This window comes from Taurulus bubalis (assembly GCF_910589615.1).
Source record: "Taurulus bubalis genome assembly, chromosome: 12".
Classification (NCBI taxonomy): Eukaryota; Metazoa; Chordata; class Actinopteri; order Perciformes; family Cottidae; genus Taurulus; species Taurulus bubalis.
In genome coordinates, this window is record NC_136600.1 from 6,213,471 (window position 1) to 6,231,955 (window position 18,485).

The window sequence follows — 18,485 nt, forward strand, 5'->3', positions numbered from 1 at the left end:
TTATAAAATGGTTTGCCGACCAGGGCACTTGCTCCTTGCCACGACTTATGACAGTTTCAAAGGCACTTCTTCCCCTTAGTCTCACTGCAGGGGTCCCGCCTGAATGAATACAAAATGATTCGGCGGTTCAAGTAGAATTTTATCCAAGCTAACCCTAATTTCCATATGCAGATCTGTCTCTCTCGCCATCACACCATTTCTTGCATTCTAATGCTTTCTCACATCTTTACAAAATCCCCCCCACCCCCCCTTTTTCCGCCACACGCCGTGGTTGTGGTCGTTTTGTCGACTTACAGTTCGTTATTTTTGCACGTTTGACTTGTCTAGCGCGGAGATGCACGACAGATGCGGTGTTTTGCATGCCCTACATTTGCACGTTTTATTACCAGGAGGCAGTGGAGACAATGAAACATGGACACGTCGAGGAGATTTGTTCCTTTACGATGCACCGACTACAACACTCTGCCTTCAACAGGAGACAGCCCGTCTGTGTGAATGCTCTGTCGCCAGGAAGGGAAAGGTAAATGCTTTCTTTTTTCTCTGTCACTGCGCTGCAAACCCATTCCATCCTTTCTAGGCACCGTAGTACATGGAGGGAGTTTCGGCTCGTTACCTTTAGCTTTGATGCACCGGATCATGGCTGCATTGTGTTTTACAGACATTTGATCAAACTTGACTCAGACTTGATAGACGTAACCTAATGAACTGTGCAAAGGACTACTGTAGATAACATGTGGGTTATTACCGACGGACAACCACAGAAACCACGTCTGTTGAATTGTTGCCCCACTTTGAAATGAAATAATAGTTTCAACACACACAACTACACAGGTGTTTACCATGTCTCCCTGATGCAGGTTGTAGCTGGGCGGAGCTAATATAAACTGAGGCGGGACCCTTTTTCCTCATGACTTGGGACTGGAGGAGAAGCACAGGTGTATGTAATTGCCAGAGAGAGAGAGAGGCTAACATTAGGCTCGTTCGAGAAGAGCCTAATGTTAGCTTTGTGTCCGACTTGCTCCCGACTTGCTTTGACGTCATGCACACGTGGTCAACGATACTCTCACGAGACCAAGTCACCGTCGATTTCAGAGTCAGCCGCTGCAGTTGCTTTTCAATGACTGCGTGGCCCAGTGCATGATGGGAACACATCAGAGAGCTGATTGGCTCTTAGATCTGACAGCAAACACCACGTGTTGTAGAAAATCCTTATTTTATGTGTAGTTGTAATACTTAACGCTGGATTATTGACTATTAGTCTCATGTTTGATCTAAAAACATTTATTGTGTGGTTGTTAATACAAAATCGTATTCATACAACACACATCAAAACTACTAGTAATGTATTTCACAGGCAGACATCAAAAGACCAAAGGATGCAGCTAAACACACATTTTTACATAAATATATATTTATAAACACATATAATAAATCCAAACGTGATCTGTAAACTACAAGTAAACAAAAGTTCGGAACTAACAGGAAGTACTTTTTTCTGTGACTTCCTGCGTATACACAGCTGACAGCTGACAACTGTCCGACTTGATCCTTGACTCTCGTCTGGATTCCAGGCGAGGCGCAGCTCTAACGAACGAGCCTACTGAGACTTGGAGCTATACTGTTTGGCGCCCTTGTAATTTGCCCTGTGAATTTGCCTGTGAGCAGTTATAAAGTGATATTTTACTGTTGTCATACACTTTGAAATAGTTTGACCTCAAAACAGCCTTCCATAAATTCTGGTAGGGTGTAATAATCTGGACAGTGTAAAATAATGTTATCCTATGACCGGTAGTTTGACCTCTGGAAATCCTGTACGATTCAATCCCACCATTAACTCCCCCTCTTTAAGGAGTATAGTCAGAGGCATGTAATGACTTTGCATAATGAGTTACATTCTCTTTTTTTTTCTTTTTTCTTTTTCGTCTGCTTGCTAAAAGATCTCTGCATTGTACAGAGGAGAGTGCTAGTCCTTTATCTCCCCCCCAAAAAACCTTGTGGCTACAGTTTGATCAATTAAACTCCTGAAAGGCCCCCGTCCCCCTCCTTTCATTACTCTGCCTGAGAGGAATATAAAGTTATCAGTCTTCCCAAGCGATATGAGGACGGAAATAAGTAGTTTGTCTATAAAAATGTCCAGGTACTTTATCAGCGTCCCAGTAGGCCCCGAGGCCCCGCGGCCCTGACACTGTTCAATGTGGCTCTCCTGTGCTCCAGTCTCATGTGCTCTCTCTCCCTGTCTACTCCATCTCTGCCCGAGGCCCGCTGCTCGCTGGGCGGGTAGTACGCTGCCGGCCCTGCACCTCCAGTGGGATTGACTGCGGCCCGAGCCCCAAGTGAGGTTATCGATTTCAATCAGTGGCTTGGGAGATTGGAGCTGAATGATGCTGTAGACTTTAAACGGTGGTCAGCTGCACTGTTTGTAGTTTTTTTGGTGGGGGATGCTGCAGGAGGAGGTCCTTTGCTTTTGAAGGGAAGTCAGATAAACATAAAAAAATGAATTCTATAAAGAGGGAGAGATCTTAATCTTTTAGTTTGGAGTTCCACTGTGTATCAGTGGGTGTTTTGGGCAGTAAAATGACCCAAATAGACTCCAAAAAGTGCATAACAGACACTATATTTCATATTTCTAACAATGTAGGTATGCAACTAACTAGTATTATCATTATCAGTTCATTTTGTTCATCACTTTCACAATCAGTATGAGAATAGTCACACGGCAGTTGTTCAGCTACTGACACACGGCCAAGTTGAACATTCCACTTAATTTAGCTTTCTGCCTGAAATCCCTTTCTAGAATATATATTTGGTGTAGATGTAGTAGTAGTACAGTAAAGAGCGAGTATGTATAGAGAGTGGGTTCTGGTGGATGAATGGGTCAAGCAGGAAACCGCATATGTTCCCATTTGAGAACCCAAAACTACCGAATTTGAAGCACTTCTGCTTCAAACGTGACCTAAAACGATGAAAAGATGATCAGAATAACTTGCCAATGAATTTCCGCCAATTGACCAATCGATGAATCGACTAATAGTTGCGCCTCTAATTAGAGGTGGTGTTTCAGTGTTCATGAGCTGTGTGTGCATGTGGAAAACAACCGGCTGAACACAACACAGTTACACGATCGCTCTGCTAATCACGTTCAGTGTAAACTAATGTATCTATAAAGACCGTGACCAACCTCACGGGTCAACAGTAAATGTGAGTTGCATAATCCGGGGGAAGGAGTGGGAGCGTAAGCAATTACTGTTCTTCAATACTGCATTCTTCTAATGTGCATTGGGTGTTGAGCAGATGCTGAGACGAGTGAGGTGACAACTTTCTGTGCCGTCATTGCTCACAGGAAAGCGCCGGCGTAAAGAAAAGGACTGATAAAAGTTCCTGTTTTGCTTAAAGAGGGAAGTTAGTTCACACAATGAAAGTGCCGCTGCTTTTCTGCTCTCAGAAGCATTTGCATCAAGGCCAGGAGATTAAGCGTGTGGGTTGGGAACTGGAGAGAGTGTGTTGTCTCGCTCAGGGGCCCCCCGATGCCAGAGTTCTGGCTTTCATCGGCACAGGGTGAAAGATTTCTCCTGGACGCTCCACTCTCTGTGGCTACAGGTGGGTGGTTCACATGCTGTAGGTGGCAGCCGCTGTGGATTTCGCGCAGAAGTACAGAGGAGTTGGCTGTGGGCAAATTGCTTCACAATTGCCAATGTTCAATACTCTGCGCTGAGATGCTGAATCCCACACTCGATAAACTCATTTGTGCCGTTAGATGGTATTTAGAGTGTTATGGTAATATTTTAAATCGCAGGTGTTTGCGTTTTTTTCCTTCTAATATAGATATTCATAATGTCAGTTTCTAGACTTTGTTATGAACAGCCAATGGAGAGAGAGAGGGACGGTATCCTGTACGGATGGATACTGTTGTATGTCGGTTCACAAGAGGAAAATGATGTAGAGCTGAAAAATAAATGAGCAACTATTTCTGATTCTGATTTATTGTAATTATATTTATTTATTTCAAACAAAAATGCCAAACAGTTACGGGTTCCAGCGACTCAATGTATCGCTTATATATTATAGTGCATTCATTATCTTTGTAGATCAAACAAAACTAGATAGAATATGTCATGTCACGCATTCTTCACAATTTTCTGACTTGACAATTTAAATGTTTTTATTATTCAAACGTAATTAGAAGATCAATTGAAAATGAAATCTTCTACTTGCAACCCTACTGATACACATCTCCTCACTGTCTGATGCTGATGCCAATACATGCTATGGATGGCTTTCAATCGGGAGTCATACTTTTTTACTAGTTTGACTTCTTCAAACACAATTTTAGCATCGTAATGCAGAGCAGCAACGACTTACATAGTGTCTCAGATCGTACATTATTGACATGAATATGTAAAAAGTCTTGTAAATGCATTTTCTTGCAGTCATTTCCTCCTCTAATCTTTATTTTGGAAGGCTCCATGTTCAGTGCAGTCCTGCTGGTGCTTGGCTGCGTGCTGCAGAGGAACCTAGTGACCACAGAGGGGCATCGTGGGACCAACCGCCATGTCTTCTATGCAGTGGAGATGGACGGAGGCACCGAAGCCGCCAGAGCTCTAGCCGAGCGGCACGGGCTGGACTTCATACAACGGGTCAGCGCATGTTTAAAAAAAACACAGTGCATGGATTTTACATGTTCTAAATCCAGTTACAGTTTTTTTCTTTTTTCAAAGAGCTGCCAAAGTGCTGATTACTGTTTCCTATTAGAGGGATATCTGACTTTCATCAAATTACAGCATTTCTGAATATTTCATATCTGATCAAAGACGCATAGAGTAGGCCGTTCACACACATGAAGAAACACACACATGCACCCAGATGGGCACACGAGTGCCAAACTATACACACTTTTATCTCACCAACCTTAGTTTACACCTGTGAGAAACTCCTATTCCACTATATGTGGAAGAGGCTTTGGAGATGATTGGGTCTTTACCCATTTGCCTGAGTCTTAATCTGTCATGCTGAAATCTTTCCATTTGTCAGAAGACTACATGTGATTTATCCACATCAATACTTGAAAGGTTACTTTGGTTATTGAGTCTGAAAGTGTGTCAGCAAAAAAAAAAACGTTCTTCGCTGCAATAAAAAAAAAGGGCTCAGAGTGCGCCTTGGTGAGGTGGAAAGAAATGTGTAAAAGGGAGTTCAAAGAGGCTGTTCAAGGGCATAACATATTTTGAAATCAACTTCTTCTGATTCTCTTTTATGAAAGATTCTCAGTCAGAAAGATTTAAAAGGTAAGAGCCCTTATGAATTGACATACATTCCCGCTGTGCTCTGTTACATTCAGGATTTTGAAAAGACATTCTTTTATTTAACTTCTTCTTTTCAAAGAATCAACACAGATTCTTGGAATAAAATGGACTATTTGATAAAAAACACATTCTGTAAGCGATCCATGAAACTTTCAGATGGACAAGAACCCACATACTGTAAGTGCCTGAGCTTAAATACAGTGAGGATGAGCCATAACATGCATTAGAAATCATACGAACGGGACCATTTTACACTAGAAGGGCAATCTGAGAGCACAGACCTCAGTCAAGGCTCACAATGTTAATGAGAGTTTCCGCTCTGTGATTCGGATCCGCTCCAAAATGTAATGAGTTCTTCCTTGGCCCATGCTACATACACCCTTACAGCAAGTGAGTGGCTTCTCTGTAGTCTGCTTTTAAACAAACCCACTGGAATGGCACTTGAAGAGCGCAGACCTCGGTCAAGACCGTTTCCCGAAGTGAAAAACAATACATGTATCCGCCCCCGTTGTATGGATCCGCTCCAAAATGTAAGAGGTTGTTCCCTAGCCCTTCCACCAAGTTTCATGAAAATCGGGCAGGTATACGTTTTCCATAATCCTGCTGACAAACAAAATAACGAACCAAGCCAAAAACACAACTTCCTTGTAATAAGTCAAGCAAAACAGTGGATCTCTGGAATTTTTAGGTATTATGTTGTTTATTTTCCCAGTTCTGTTTATAATTGGTTATATATGGAGCACCACAGGTGAGAGATCTCAGAAAACCTTGCATTACACTGCACCCACCGTCTCCCAAGAGTCCCCATAAAAGGATTTGATGTCACTTCATTCATTTAAATGGTATTGCGCTTTTGTTCTTTGGCGGCAGATGCACGTTCCTCCATTGATTTTTGCTCACGGCACGCAATCAAAAAACTGTGATTTGAAGTTATTGATAAGTGATACTGGAGGTGTGTGTGTGTGTGTTTTGACATGATTGATAAGAGTTTGAGGGAGTGTCCACCGGCCTGGTGTGAGGCTGTGTGCAGCGCTGGCCCTGGGGAACGGGGACGCAAGCTCATTTCAACCTTGGCCCTTGCTGTCTCTGCTGCTGCTGCTGCTGCTGCTGCTGCTGCCTGGATCATGAATAAAACATCTCTTTGACCTTTATCAGGAGTGTATTGGACAGTCCACCCCCGTCTCTGTCTTCCTCTCTGCCCGTCTCTCTCTCATTGTCCCTCATGTATGCACACAACCACCTCTGCCTCTCCCTGCATTGTTGTTTGCTCTTTTATACACCACCGATAGCCCCCACGATGCAGCGGCCACTTGTAGTCGCCAATACAAAAGCAAACAACATTATTTCAGACGCATGTATTCATGTCCTCACGCGGTGCTTTGAAACAATGTTGTTTTGCTCGTTTATGTTTTGATTTTATATTTGCGAAATTGTGCGAAAACCCCGTTGCTGTGTAGATTCTGTAGTAATCCATTGTCGAGGATACGCAGTAAGTGTGTTTAATAAGATATTCAACCCAGAGGCACTATATCCTGAGAAGAGCCTCTAACAACCCCCACGTTCACGATCCCACCAGGTCCAATCTGCTGACTGGCTTTAGTCTACCTGTCTGTTGCCAGAGGCTGATGCTAAATGTCACTGACACCAAATCGCCTTTGTTAAGTCAAACCTATTGTAAATATAGTAATATCAAGGAGAAGCCAGCCCGTGACAATTTGCTGTGATATATATATATATATATATATATATATAACATTGAAGTGGAATGAAAAGTCTGTCAAGCCCCTGCACCAGCTTGGGAGGATTCCAGTGGTAATGCCGCATGAGCGGAATGGGAATCAAATGTCTCCATGCTGGCACTCAACGTACTGTTGGTCTCTTTGATTTAGTGTTCAGCATCCAGGAAAATGTCATCTCGTCTTGCCATTGCGCAGACTTGACATATCCATTTTGCAACTCTGAAATACAGAGGGAAAACAAAGCGGAATACCCGCGATGATGTCTTCATGCCACACGGACAGAATCCGCTGTGATGCATTGCAGTTGCTTTTTCGCAGGTGTCTCTTTGGTAGCAGACTCACTGGAGCCTTTCGTGTCTCTATATGGTTTCTAAATGCGTCAGAGATGGAGTTGATCCGTTCACGTTTATCTTTCCCTTGTCTTACACCTTGTTCATTTAGAAATGTTTAAAGATGGCTTATACTTTGTCAACGTTCCTTTTTTTTTAATATAAGTTGGAAGGTAAATCGGCTCATTCCCAGGCATCCAGTGAAACGGGGCAACATTTCAATTAAGAAACAAACACGGCGAATGCAGCGCACCCAGGAAGCTCATAATTATTACGGCTGTGTGGCGGTAACGACGTGGATTCAAAGATTACTGTCATACAATGGTGAGTCTCATCTCCAGCCAAGGATGTGGTGGTATAATGCAATCATTATGAGCCAGAGAGAAAGAGCTGCTCTGACTAGGCAGGTAATGGCAGCCATTACAGGTGCAGGGTTTCTCACACAATGACAAAGAAAATAAGAACCTGATCGCTATCTAAAATAGACGATTTTCTGTTTCACTTTACGCCTGCACAGAACAACAGCGCAGTGGCTTGATATTACACGCTGATTTAAAAAAGAAGAAGCTTGCAGGCTTACTTACAATACAGCCGACCCAGTTTTAAATTACATCACATGATACTGCATTGTTTACAGGTCTTATTTCTTGCTTACTTAAGAGTTTGCAAATCCGATTAGATGAAGATTAGGTCTATGCATGGCATTGTTTTTTATTTTAGCTGAGATCACTGCTTCAAGAATTAAGTGCCTGCATGCGAGAGTGTGTGTGTGTGTGTGTGTGCGAGCGACCGTGCAGGGTTTTTGTCTTGAACTCTGACACCAGGAAGTCCCTGGTCTCCAACCAATGGAGAAAGGCCTCCCAGATTCCCCTTCTCTCCAGTGAGGTGGAATACTGCTGGCAGATTACCATATCATTAACATATCATTAGCATAATATTACTGCGCCACAGCTTGGCTTGCTGTCTGCGGACGTGCTATCAGCTCATCGAGAGATTCAATCCCCAATCCGCTCCATGCCTCCCCCCTCCTCCCCACACACACCCCACACACCCCTGCCCTCATCTCCCTCTGTACTCGCGAGGTGTGTTTTCCATCTGAGGAAAGCAGATGTAATTGCGGTAGAGCACTGGATTTACCGTCTAAATGAAATCCCACAAATGCTTCGCGATCAGGCGTTGCACACATTCAGGGAGCTTCTCCTCTGAAACCTTGTGCCGCCGCACCCGATTCAGAATTTCTAATAACCCGCTCAGAAATGGCTTCAGTCAGATGCTAAGCTATATCAAGCCTTACTCCGGCTGGATTACTCCAGGCTGTTATGTTACGGCCATATGTGCGTGCGTGCGTGTATCCGGCAAGAAAGGCCAATGTGCCACCATCTTCTCTCTCGGCCCTTCCTCTCCTTTTTCTGTTTCCGTGGGGCACCCAGGGGCGCGGAGAGGGACACCAATCCTCTAATGGTTGGAGGAGAGGTCCCATTCCATTATTCAAGGGGCCTAGAGTTCACCGCTGCTCCTGAGCACGAGCAGGGCGGAGAGAGTGAAATGGAAGGCAGGTGTTGGCCGGGGGCAACACAGAGGGCAACCCTGCACCAGCTGCATGCTGGGAAATGCAGCACTTTTATTTATTTATTTCTCCCCCCCCCACATCTCCACTCCTTCCCTCCCTATTTCGATTTCCTCATGCAAGTACACGTCCACACACCTTGCGCGCGTATCTCACACACACACACACACACACACACACACACACACACACACACACACACACACACACACACACACACACACAGTCTGACTTCCTCTCACCTGCTTTTGTCCCCAATTTTAATTCATTCCAGTAAGCTTTTCTCCATTTTCCTTATCTCTTTCTCTCTCCATCACACACTCATTCATTCATGGCTATCTCCATCTCTTTCATTTTTTCTCTCTCTCTCTCTCTCTTTGCTTACTCCCTCTCCTCCTCCCCACCCCCCCTCCCCCTTGCTCCATTCTCGCTCATGCCTCACTCTCATTTGTAAATGGAGAGAGGACTTGACTGAGGAATATGTGGAGGAGATGTGGTTTCCCTCCCAGGTGGGAAACTCTGGCGGGAGATGACGGTAGAGGAGAAGGCAAAGAAGAAGGGGGGGAGGCGGTGCAGGAGGAGGAGGAGGAGGAGGAGAGCAGAAATTACGCTACCACTCCCTCTCTTTCCCTTCCTCTCTCTCCCTGGGCTGAGATGATGTATGGCTGCAAAGGCCACATGTTGGCCGTGTGATGGATTAAAGCACTTTGTAGGAAAATTACTGAGAGCGCCTCAGCACACCCGAGTCTAGCCCTTAATAAAACTCTCTTCAATATTGAAATGGAGAGAGAGATAGGGAACTAGAGAGCGAGATAAAGAAGATAAAGGAAGATGGTGGATGAGAGCAGCGAGTGGTGGTAGCAGCACACAAACGCGCTCACACATAATACTCGTATAGGTGATATGCAATATTGAGCAATGTTGTAAAATTGCACGTTGTATAGCTTTACTGTGGGATTTTACGATCAGTTTTTGTTTGGAGCGGGTTTATAAACGGAGCTCAGAGAGTGAAAGTAAACCAGGTTTTGTGAGGTTGTTGTTTATTATAAGCTTTGTGGATGAACTTTTATGACATGTGTCGTCGGTTTTTCCATTTCCAAACGACAGAAGCTGAGAAACGACACAGAAACCAGTCCGAACCTGTGTAACGCGAGTGTACTTCAGCTTCAATTTTCACCCAGAGAATTCCATTTCAGGGTTTAATTAATCGTGAGAGAGCGGATTTCATTTTGGTTGCTCAGCTCTTAACTGAGCGGGACTCACGGATGACAGAAATAAGTGTAGCAGGCCTGTAGCGACTTGGACTTGGAATGTAATAACTTGGTGTGTGGGTATTGATTGCATTAAGCTTGTTTATCGAACGAGTGCATTGTCCGTGCAAAACATGCTCACTCCGAACGGGGCCGTCTGCTTCAGCCGCTCGAAAACTTCACCCCCGACACTGCGCTTTGGTTGGGTCCACAGCGATACACCTGCTATGACAATCGCAGTCACAGCTACTCTGAAACACACACAAAAACACACACAAGCCCGGGTACTTGGAGTACACTTGGGGGACATATTAAAGTATAAAGCATGGAGTTTATTCAGAATCTGAATCAGAACTGTTTATTGCCAAGTACGTTGCTCACACAAGGAGGTATTCATTCAGATAGTATGGCAAAAATGTACACGTCATCTTCAAAATAGAGTGTCGCTGTTCCTATAGGCTGTCCGCTCGTGCTGTCAATGAGACGGTGAAGGCCCTTTGCACACGACACGCAGGACTCTAAAGCCCCCGCTCCCTCCGCTGCATTCACAGTGCAAAGTAGATTGAATGAACGGTTCTCAGACAGTCAGTCAGTCAGAGATTCCTTGCTTTTGTAGTTAAATACTCTACTTACTCCCACATAATGACACCACATTGACACATTCACTGTACCGCCCATTTTAAACCCAACAGCAGTTTCAATAATCCCTCATTTTAGTCATTTCATCCAAAAATGCCACACATCAGCAAATTAAATGTTTTGGTTGTGGTCATTAAAAACGCAATTTCTTTTTTTCTTTTTATTTCAGACTAATCAATGAATCAAGAAAATATAATTGACTAATGGTACGTTGCACCCGTTGATGACCACCAGGATGGATGTAATTCAGTCCCTGTGAAATTATTAAATAAGCCAATTTAATTACACTCAACAATGTCAAAGGATTTAAAAGTCTCGAGTATTACAACGTGGGTCTTATTTTCATAATCGTTTCCCTCTTTTTCCTTTTAATATATATTTGTTTCTTCCTAACATTCTTGGAGGTTACTTTGGTAATTGGTTTATCCTTGTTTTGTAAGGAGTTGCCCAGGTGTGATGGATTTGTGATAAAGTGGAATTCATAACTAAGATGTGCACTCTGTATCCACGTTAAAGTGACAACCCCTCTGTTCCCCTCCCATCTCCTGCATTTCCTGCCAATACTGTAACCAACAAGGCTTAACGGCTCACCCCATTTAGCCCCGGGCATCACCCTCTTCCTATACCTCCTTTCTGCTTCTCCATATTTGGGGCTGTGGAGGCCACACACCAGCTGCTGTTGTCTCCATCGGGTGGGCTGCCTCACGTGGCTCTCGCACACTGCTTCAATGACTCTTGATGTCTGTGTTTGTTTTTGTTTATCCTTCATGCTTTTCTCCTTCCATCCCTCCATCTCTGGTGCTCTCTCTCCTCTTTCTGTCTGGCTGTTGGAGGCCGTCAGCAGCAGCGGGGCATGCCTCCTGTAGATGCTTCAGCCCTGAGCCCACTGAGACTCCAGAGGCTCAACTCTGCTGAACTGATCATCAGATGCTGGAGTACAAATCAGGCTCTAGGCCCTTACACACCAGGGGTTTAATTTTGCACATCAATATGTTTTTTTTTTCTTCAAAATTGTGTTTTTGTAATGAATACTTTCCCACAACGCAAGAATATTACATGGCTAAAAAACAATAGATACACTACCGTTCAAAAGTTTGGGGTCACCCAGACACATTTTCATTATCTTCGCAATTTCTCTCATGGAATAGACTGGCGAGTTGCACATGAAAGTTGTCTTTTTCTGGCAATTTTTAGAGTATAATTGAACCCACAAATGTGATGCTCCAGATACTCAACTAGCTCAAAGGAAGGCTAGTTCCATAGCTTCTCTCACCAGCAGAACTGTTTTCAGCTGTGCTAACATAATTGCACAAGGGTTTTCAAGGGTTTTCTAATCATCCATAAGTCTTCTATACGATGAGCAAACACAATGTACCATTAGAACACTGGAGTGATAGTTGCTGGAAATGGGCCTCTATACACCTATATAGATATTTCATTAAAAACCAGACGTTTCCACCTAGAATAGTCATTTACCACATTAACAATGTATATTGTATTTCTGATTAATTTAATGTTATCTTCATTGAAAAAAACAGTGCTTTTCTTTGAAAAATAAGGACATTTCTAAGTGACCCCAAACTTTTGAACGGTAGTTCTCTGTAAAATTATATATATATAATTTTTTCCTGGGACGAGGTCTCAAGTCCAAACCAAGATGGCTAACTTTATTCCTCCTTTCAACCTTTACAAAGGCAGCGCAGGCCAGATCCACTCCTTTCACTCCTTTACCTTTTCCAATAAAATCCCTGGACATCTTCACTATGAGCTTTTCGCTAGAAGGAAACTCTAGCATCCCAGTAGCTGCTCCCTCTGCCTGTGAGAATCTGTTGGAACCTTTTTCTTGAACATTTGCATCCCTGCCAGTAAGAATAATTTTGATACGAAATATTCACAGGCAAGTATTAAGTGTTTTTTTGTGTTGTTTGTTTATTTGTCACGACACTGATGAGATCACCTGTCAACAATGACTGGCTCTGTGTCTCGTTGTTTTAGTGTTTCTCAGATTTTACACATTTCCCATCAACTTTGCTGCTTCAAAGAATAGTAAGAGGGAGAAAGACAACATATGAAACTAGACAATCTATTAAGTTATGGACCATCAATGAATACATAAGTAATGGGTTTTATAATACGTTGTATCAGTGGGTGGGAATGGAAGGTGATCGACAAATAGGTATAATGACGAATGGGAAAATGTATGTTTATGTGATGGGTGTGTATGCTGGTATGTGCATACTGTATGTACAAACATAGAGGAAATTAATAGAAAGACTCAAAAGGAAATGCCTATTATTAATAATGGCTTTATACATAGTAACATAAATATGTTACATTTTGGAAAATTACTCTTAATAATTGATTTGATTAATGTACTGTATTGTTTGGAAGAAGAACAACTATTTAACAAAACACCGACCTGTTATTATGGCCTTTTATAAAGTTGTTATCAGGAACTTAATTCATTGTTTACTAAAGTAGATGAATCGTTGTGTCTAAATGCATCAGACTGTTAATGCGGATGTTGGCAGATTGGCCTTCAGCAAAGATGATTTTAAAAAAAGGTAAAAGGAGCTTCAAACAATGTTCATAAATCATGACAACACTTCAATGTGACCATTTTAATGTCTTTTAGCAAACAAAAAAAGAACTTAACAAAATAAAAGGACACAAACATAACAAATATACAAAATGTTAAAATAAACAGACATTAAGGAAGAAAAGATGAAACCCGTAGATCACAGTACCTGCCGCTCTTATTGAACAGGTGTGACTCACGGTGCCTTAAATCAGCTTCTTCCTTCAAGTGAGTTGTTTTGAATTGTGATGCTTGGGTCTTTCAATCATATGATAATCTGATTCGACACTTGAAGAGGGAGCAAAGGCATTTCTTCTCCTTAGGAAAATGTGGAATAACAAAACTTATTTTAGAGAAATCACTGACGCATTGACTACACATAGCAAAAATGCTTCCTGACATAATGGGGAAATTGCACTATGAAGTAATTTGGCAACCATTTCCATCAATAGGCTCCTGTGATGAGCTTTTACAGTTAAATGAATATCAGACACTCGCCTCAGTGATTATTCAATCCATTTTCATGTCAGATCTTTTTTCTTTTCCCAAATCAAGACTTGAGCTTGTTGGAATCTTTTCATTATCTCGGTTTAGGTGGTCTTGACTACAACTCAAGCGTACAGTGTGCCCCAGTTATTTTATTTTACTTGTTCCTGAGGCTGCACATTAGGTAGACGCTAAAACAAAATAAAAAATCCACTATTGGATAATTAAAATCTGTTCTTCAATTGATAAATCTATTCTTCTTCTTTGTCTTCCCTCCGACTTCCAACTTGCATAATTACAAGTGATTTTTGTCGGGGGTCCAACATTCGTAAGTCCAATACTTTTTTCCAATTTTTATTTTATTTTATCAGTGGTTCCTCTCAGCAGTAGTCCGATCTGCTGTTATGTGTTGTTTCCTTATCACAATGTCCTGTGTAGCATATTGAATGAGACTACCTTTCAGTTGTTTGAAGGAACTTCAGAAAGTCCATGCAGTTTTCATTTGTGCATACATCTCAGTGCGGTGTGAAGAATGTTGTGTGCATGTTCTCCCCACGTCTGCGGCTTTCCACCTACAATCCTAAAACATGCAGGTTAGATTATTTGGAAACTAATTGCACATAAATGTGACTAGTACATTATGTTAATGCAATCAGTGTATTGTCTATCTGCATTATTTATTTTTGTATTGCAAATACAGAAGACCGACAGCTCAGCGATTTGAGCTGAAAAGGCCTTGGTGGTTAGCTCGTCGCCTCTGCGATCTTCTTAAACCGAGGACAAGAGGTGATGTCTTATACAGCTACTTTCCACTCAAATAAACTTGATGTGAATAGATTCAATATACAAATCCTCCCACTGGGAAGCAAACCATGTTAGTCTTAGTCTTATTTCAGTTACACAGGAATCCTAAAAAGCTTCATCTTTCAATCTGCATGGAACAAACAAAATACCGTAAGTTATAGTTTGGATTTCCTCTTGTGACAGTGGGGTCCATACATTGCATCCTGGCAGAGCTTTTCTTTCTGCTAATTTCTTTCTTTAGTTCAGTAAGCTTTAAGAAGAAAAAAGAAAAGAAAAGAAACATGCACTTTATTAATCCCCTTGGGGAAATTCTTCTCTGCATTTGGCCCATCCCTGGATAGGGAGCGGTGGGCGGCCCTGTGAGGCGCCCGGGGAGCAGTTGAGGGTTCAGTGTCTTGCTCAGGGACACTTCGACATGTGACCTGTGGGGGGACTGGGGATCGAGCCGGCTGCCTTGTGGCTGCGGGACGGCCACTCATCCCTCTGAGCTACAGCCGCCTTACGCTACCATTGCAAGTGTTTGATTTGATGATCCATTCTTTTATTTAATCCCCAAAGTTTTCTCCATTCTTATTACTTACTTTTTTCTTAATATACACAAAACTGTTTGCCACAAGCTTTCTCAATCGAGATGAGAGACAAATGATTGTTTGAACATTTAGGAGTTGTTGATGATGGGGTATTAATGTGTTTGAAATGACACTTAAACAATCTCCAATTTCATTTACATTTCAGATGGCGGTAAGTTGATATGCGTGTATCGTTAACATCTGTCAGGATCTTTGATTTCCTGCAGCAACATAGTCAAGCCCACGTATCATCCTCTGAAAGCTTTGCAGCACTCTCCTTACAGCAGCAGTACTGTTATGCTAATCCCCTCTTCACCAGCGCCTTGAACTAAGGTCATTCGTTGAAGAGATTCAGGTAAGCAATCAAGACCCTGAGACTATTTTCAATAGTCCCGTCTGTCAGCTTATATCTCTGTCTGGAGTCTGAAGGTCTAGTTGCATTGAGATGTTGTCCTCAGTCCAAGAAGAGGGCGAAAGGCCAGGGTGCTGTGCCTCGTCTCCGTGTGCACCATTTCACTGTCACAGATTCAATCTCCACATCTTGGCTTCAGAGGACTTTCAAGTAGTTTATGTTCCTCAGAACTTGGATCATTGCATTCCAACGAATAATACACAAGTAACATGTGGGAGTTTCGTCTGATCTGATTTAAATATACTTTGGAAAAAAGTTATACAATAGGACAAACACAAATGGATTAGTCTTTGCTGTGTAAAGCCCCATGAGGCTCTTTAAAGAACTCTTTCATTTTTTACTATAATTTCATAATTCATCACGTGTGTGTTTGTGTGTGTATATGTATGTATGTGTATGTGTATATATATATATATATATATATATATATATATATGTGTATATGTGTGTATATATATATGTATATGTGTGTATATATATATGTATATGTGTGTATATATATATGTGTGTGTATATATATATATAGACGTATATATATATATATATATATATATATATATATATATATATATATATATATATATATATATGTATGTGTATATATATATATATATATATATATATGTATGTATATATGTGTGTATGTATATATGTGTGTATATATATATATGGTTTCATTAGTTTTCATTCAATCAACAAATGTCAAACACACACACAATATTACAAACAATTTCCCGTGACCTGTTGTCACATTTCACATGTCTTATTTGACATAACCCACTGCCATTGTTTTCTTGAATGCATTGGGAACCAAATGGAGGTGACAGACAGGTGATCTTCGTCTTACAGTTGGCACCACGGTAGCCCGATAAAAGTAAATGTCCACAACTTAGTGGCCATGCGTCTGTGCAAAGTTTAATGTCAGTCAGAGCCCTACAATCCTCTGACAGGATTTAGGTGTTCTCAAAACACAGAACGCTTCACTGTAGCAAGGGGCTTTGATAAATAACCCATATTTGATGGGTATTGACATCAGTCATGCCTCCTACTGTAGCAGTCTCTAAGATCCATTATCTACACTGTTTATGGATCCACTATGACTATGTAATAGATCTACCTCTGACTGCAGACGGCTTGGACGTCCCAATTCACGTCAAGCTTACTTAGTTCATCGTGCAATGACTCAAGCATACAGTGTACCTCTCTCCCCCTCCCTCTCTCTCTCTCTCTCTCTCTCTCTCTCTTTGTGTGTGTGTGTGTGTGTGTGTTTGAAAACTCTCATGATTAGTGTTCTCAGTGACTGGCTGGCTGATGGGGTTGATTTGTCCGACAGTGCTGTGTGTCAGGCAGGCCCGGCGTCCACACCGGAGAACATGAGTGAAGGAGCGTATAATTGTTAGTGACAAGGCGCTCCCAGCCTTAATTGCTGCTGGTGAATTAGATTACCTTTTCAAAGTGCCTTCATTAGCAGAGAGAGAGCCATACCAACGGTCCCCTGATTGGCCTCATATTGTTTTGCTGTGAACCTGCTCTGGCAGGGCACAAGGATCTGTGTGTGTGCGTGTGCGTGTGTGTGTGTGTGTATGTGTGCGCCTGTGCGTGTTTGTTATGGATGGAAATTGCTCGCTAATTTCCATGTACAGCTGTAGTTTGACTGTGTGTGTGTGTGTGTGTGTGTGTGTGTGTTATGCACATCCAGTGTCAATAATGTCAAGTTGTCAAAGTGACACGTTTCACAGGAAGTGCTTCTCTGTTTCTATGGGCCACGGGCTGCTTTCACAGTTGTAAAGGGTTGGTTCACACACACACTACAAACAACAGATTGTCTCACTTTGCTCTCTAGCCAAATTGTTTTGGTTTTATTTGTTTTGAGATATTTGCCTCTAGACTTACACCTCAGTACGGTGGGAGTGAAAGGAAAATTGCAAGTAAAGGACTCAACGGCCATGTGTCTCTCACCAAAAACAAACAAACAGCAGAAACAACTTTCTACAGAGGAAATAGCTCCAATAGAGACTGTTGAGTGTGATATATGGAGACTAAGGTGCAGTCAAAGGCAGGAGATGAGACACTGCCGTGGCTCAGCAGGTGGAGCGGGTCATCCACTAATCGCAGGGTTGGCGTCTTATTCTGTCCACATCCTGTGCCGTGCATGGTTGCCCACTGCCATCAGTGCGTAAAATGTGAATGAAGTATTGTAAAGAGCTTTAGATAAAAGCGCTATATAATTGCAGTCCATTTACTGTCACTTAAATAGCTATTATCTTGGCTAAACGAAAACTCTACAGCCATCAAGCCGATTTAACGAGAACTGTACATGAGTCTAAGACTGATAGCTGAAGCTGGCATGCACCTGTGTCTTTAAGAAAAGGACAGGAAACACAAGCATATTCTGCTCACCCAAGTTTAGGGATTCACCGATACGCTTTGTTTGTATCCGGAAAACACAACGTTGAATGTAAAAATGTCCGCAACAATTGTGTTAGTAAGGTCTCATGTCGATACTCTGTATTGGCAAGTACTCAAACTGTAAGTACCTGTACTTTTATTTGGTCTGAAAAATTGGTGCAGATAGAGCAAGCACAGGATCAGGACCAAGGAGAGCGCATCAGAGCGCAGTGCCAATGTTCTGTTGCTTCTAGAGAAACATAATGCTCTTGAGTTCAAATGTATGGCTATCAGACAGTTGTCCATTGAGCTTGATTAACTCGCTAACTGGGCTAGGCTGACTATCACGCTCACACTCCAGAATTTCTCCTCCACTTGTAAGAGTAGTAGACGTTAACAGCTGTTTGTGTCACAAGGCGTACCGAAA

The 18,485-nt window shown here is 42.2% G+C and overlaps 1 protein-coding gene across 1 annotated transcript in view; it reads left to right on the plus strand.

Annotated features, from left to right (window-relative positions):
* Positions 1-4,463: 4,463 nt before the first annotated feature.
* Positions 4,464-18,485, plus strand: part of LOC306745220 (neuroendocrine convertase 1-like) — a gene marked incomplete at both ends in the record, with an annotated part of 147,055 nt that continues 133,033 nt past the window's right edge. The window contains one exon of the mRNA XM_079227973.1: positions 4,464-4,634. Coding sequence (XP_079084099.1) covers positions 4,464-4,634 — 171 coding nt within the window. The remainder of the gene's footprint in view (positions 4,635-18,485) is intronic.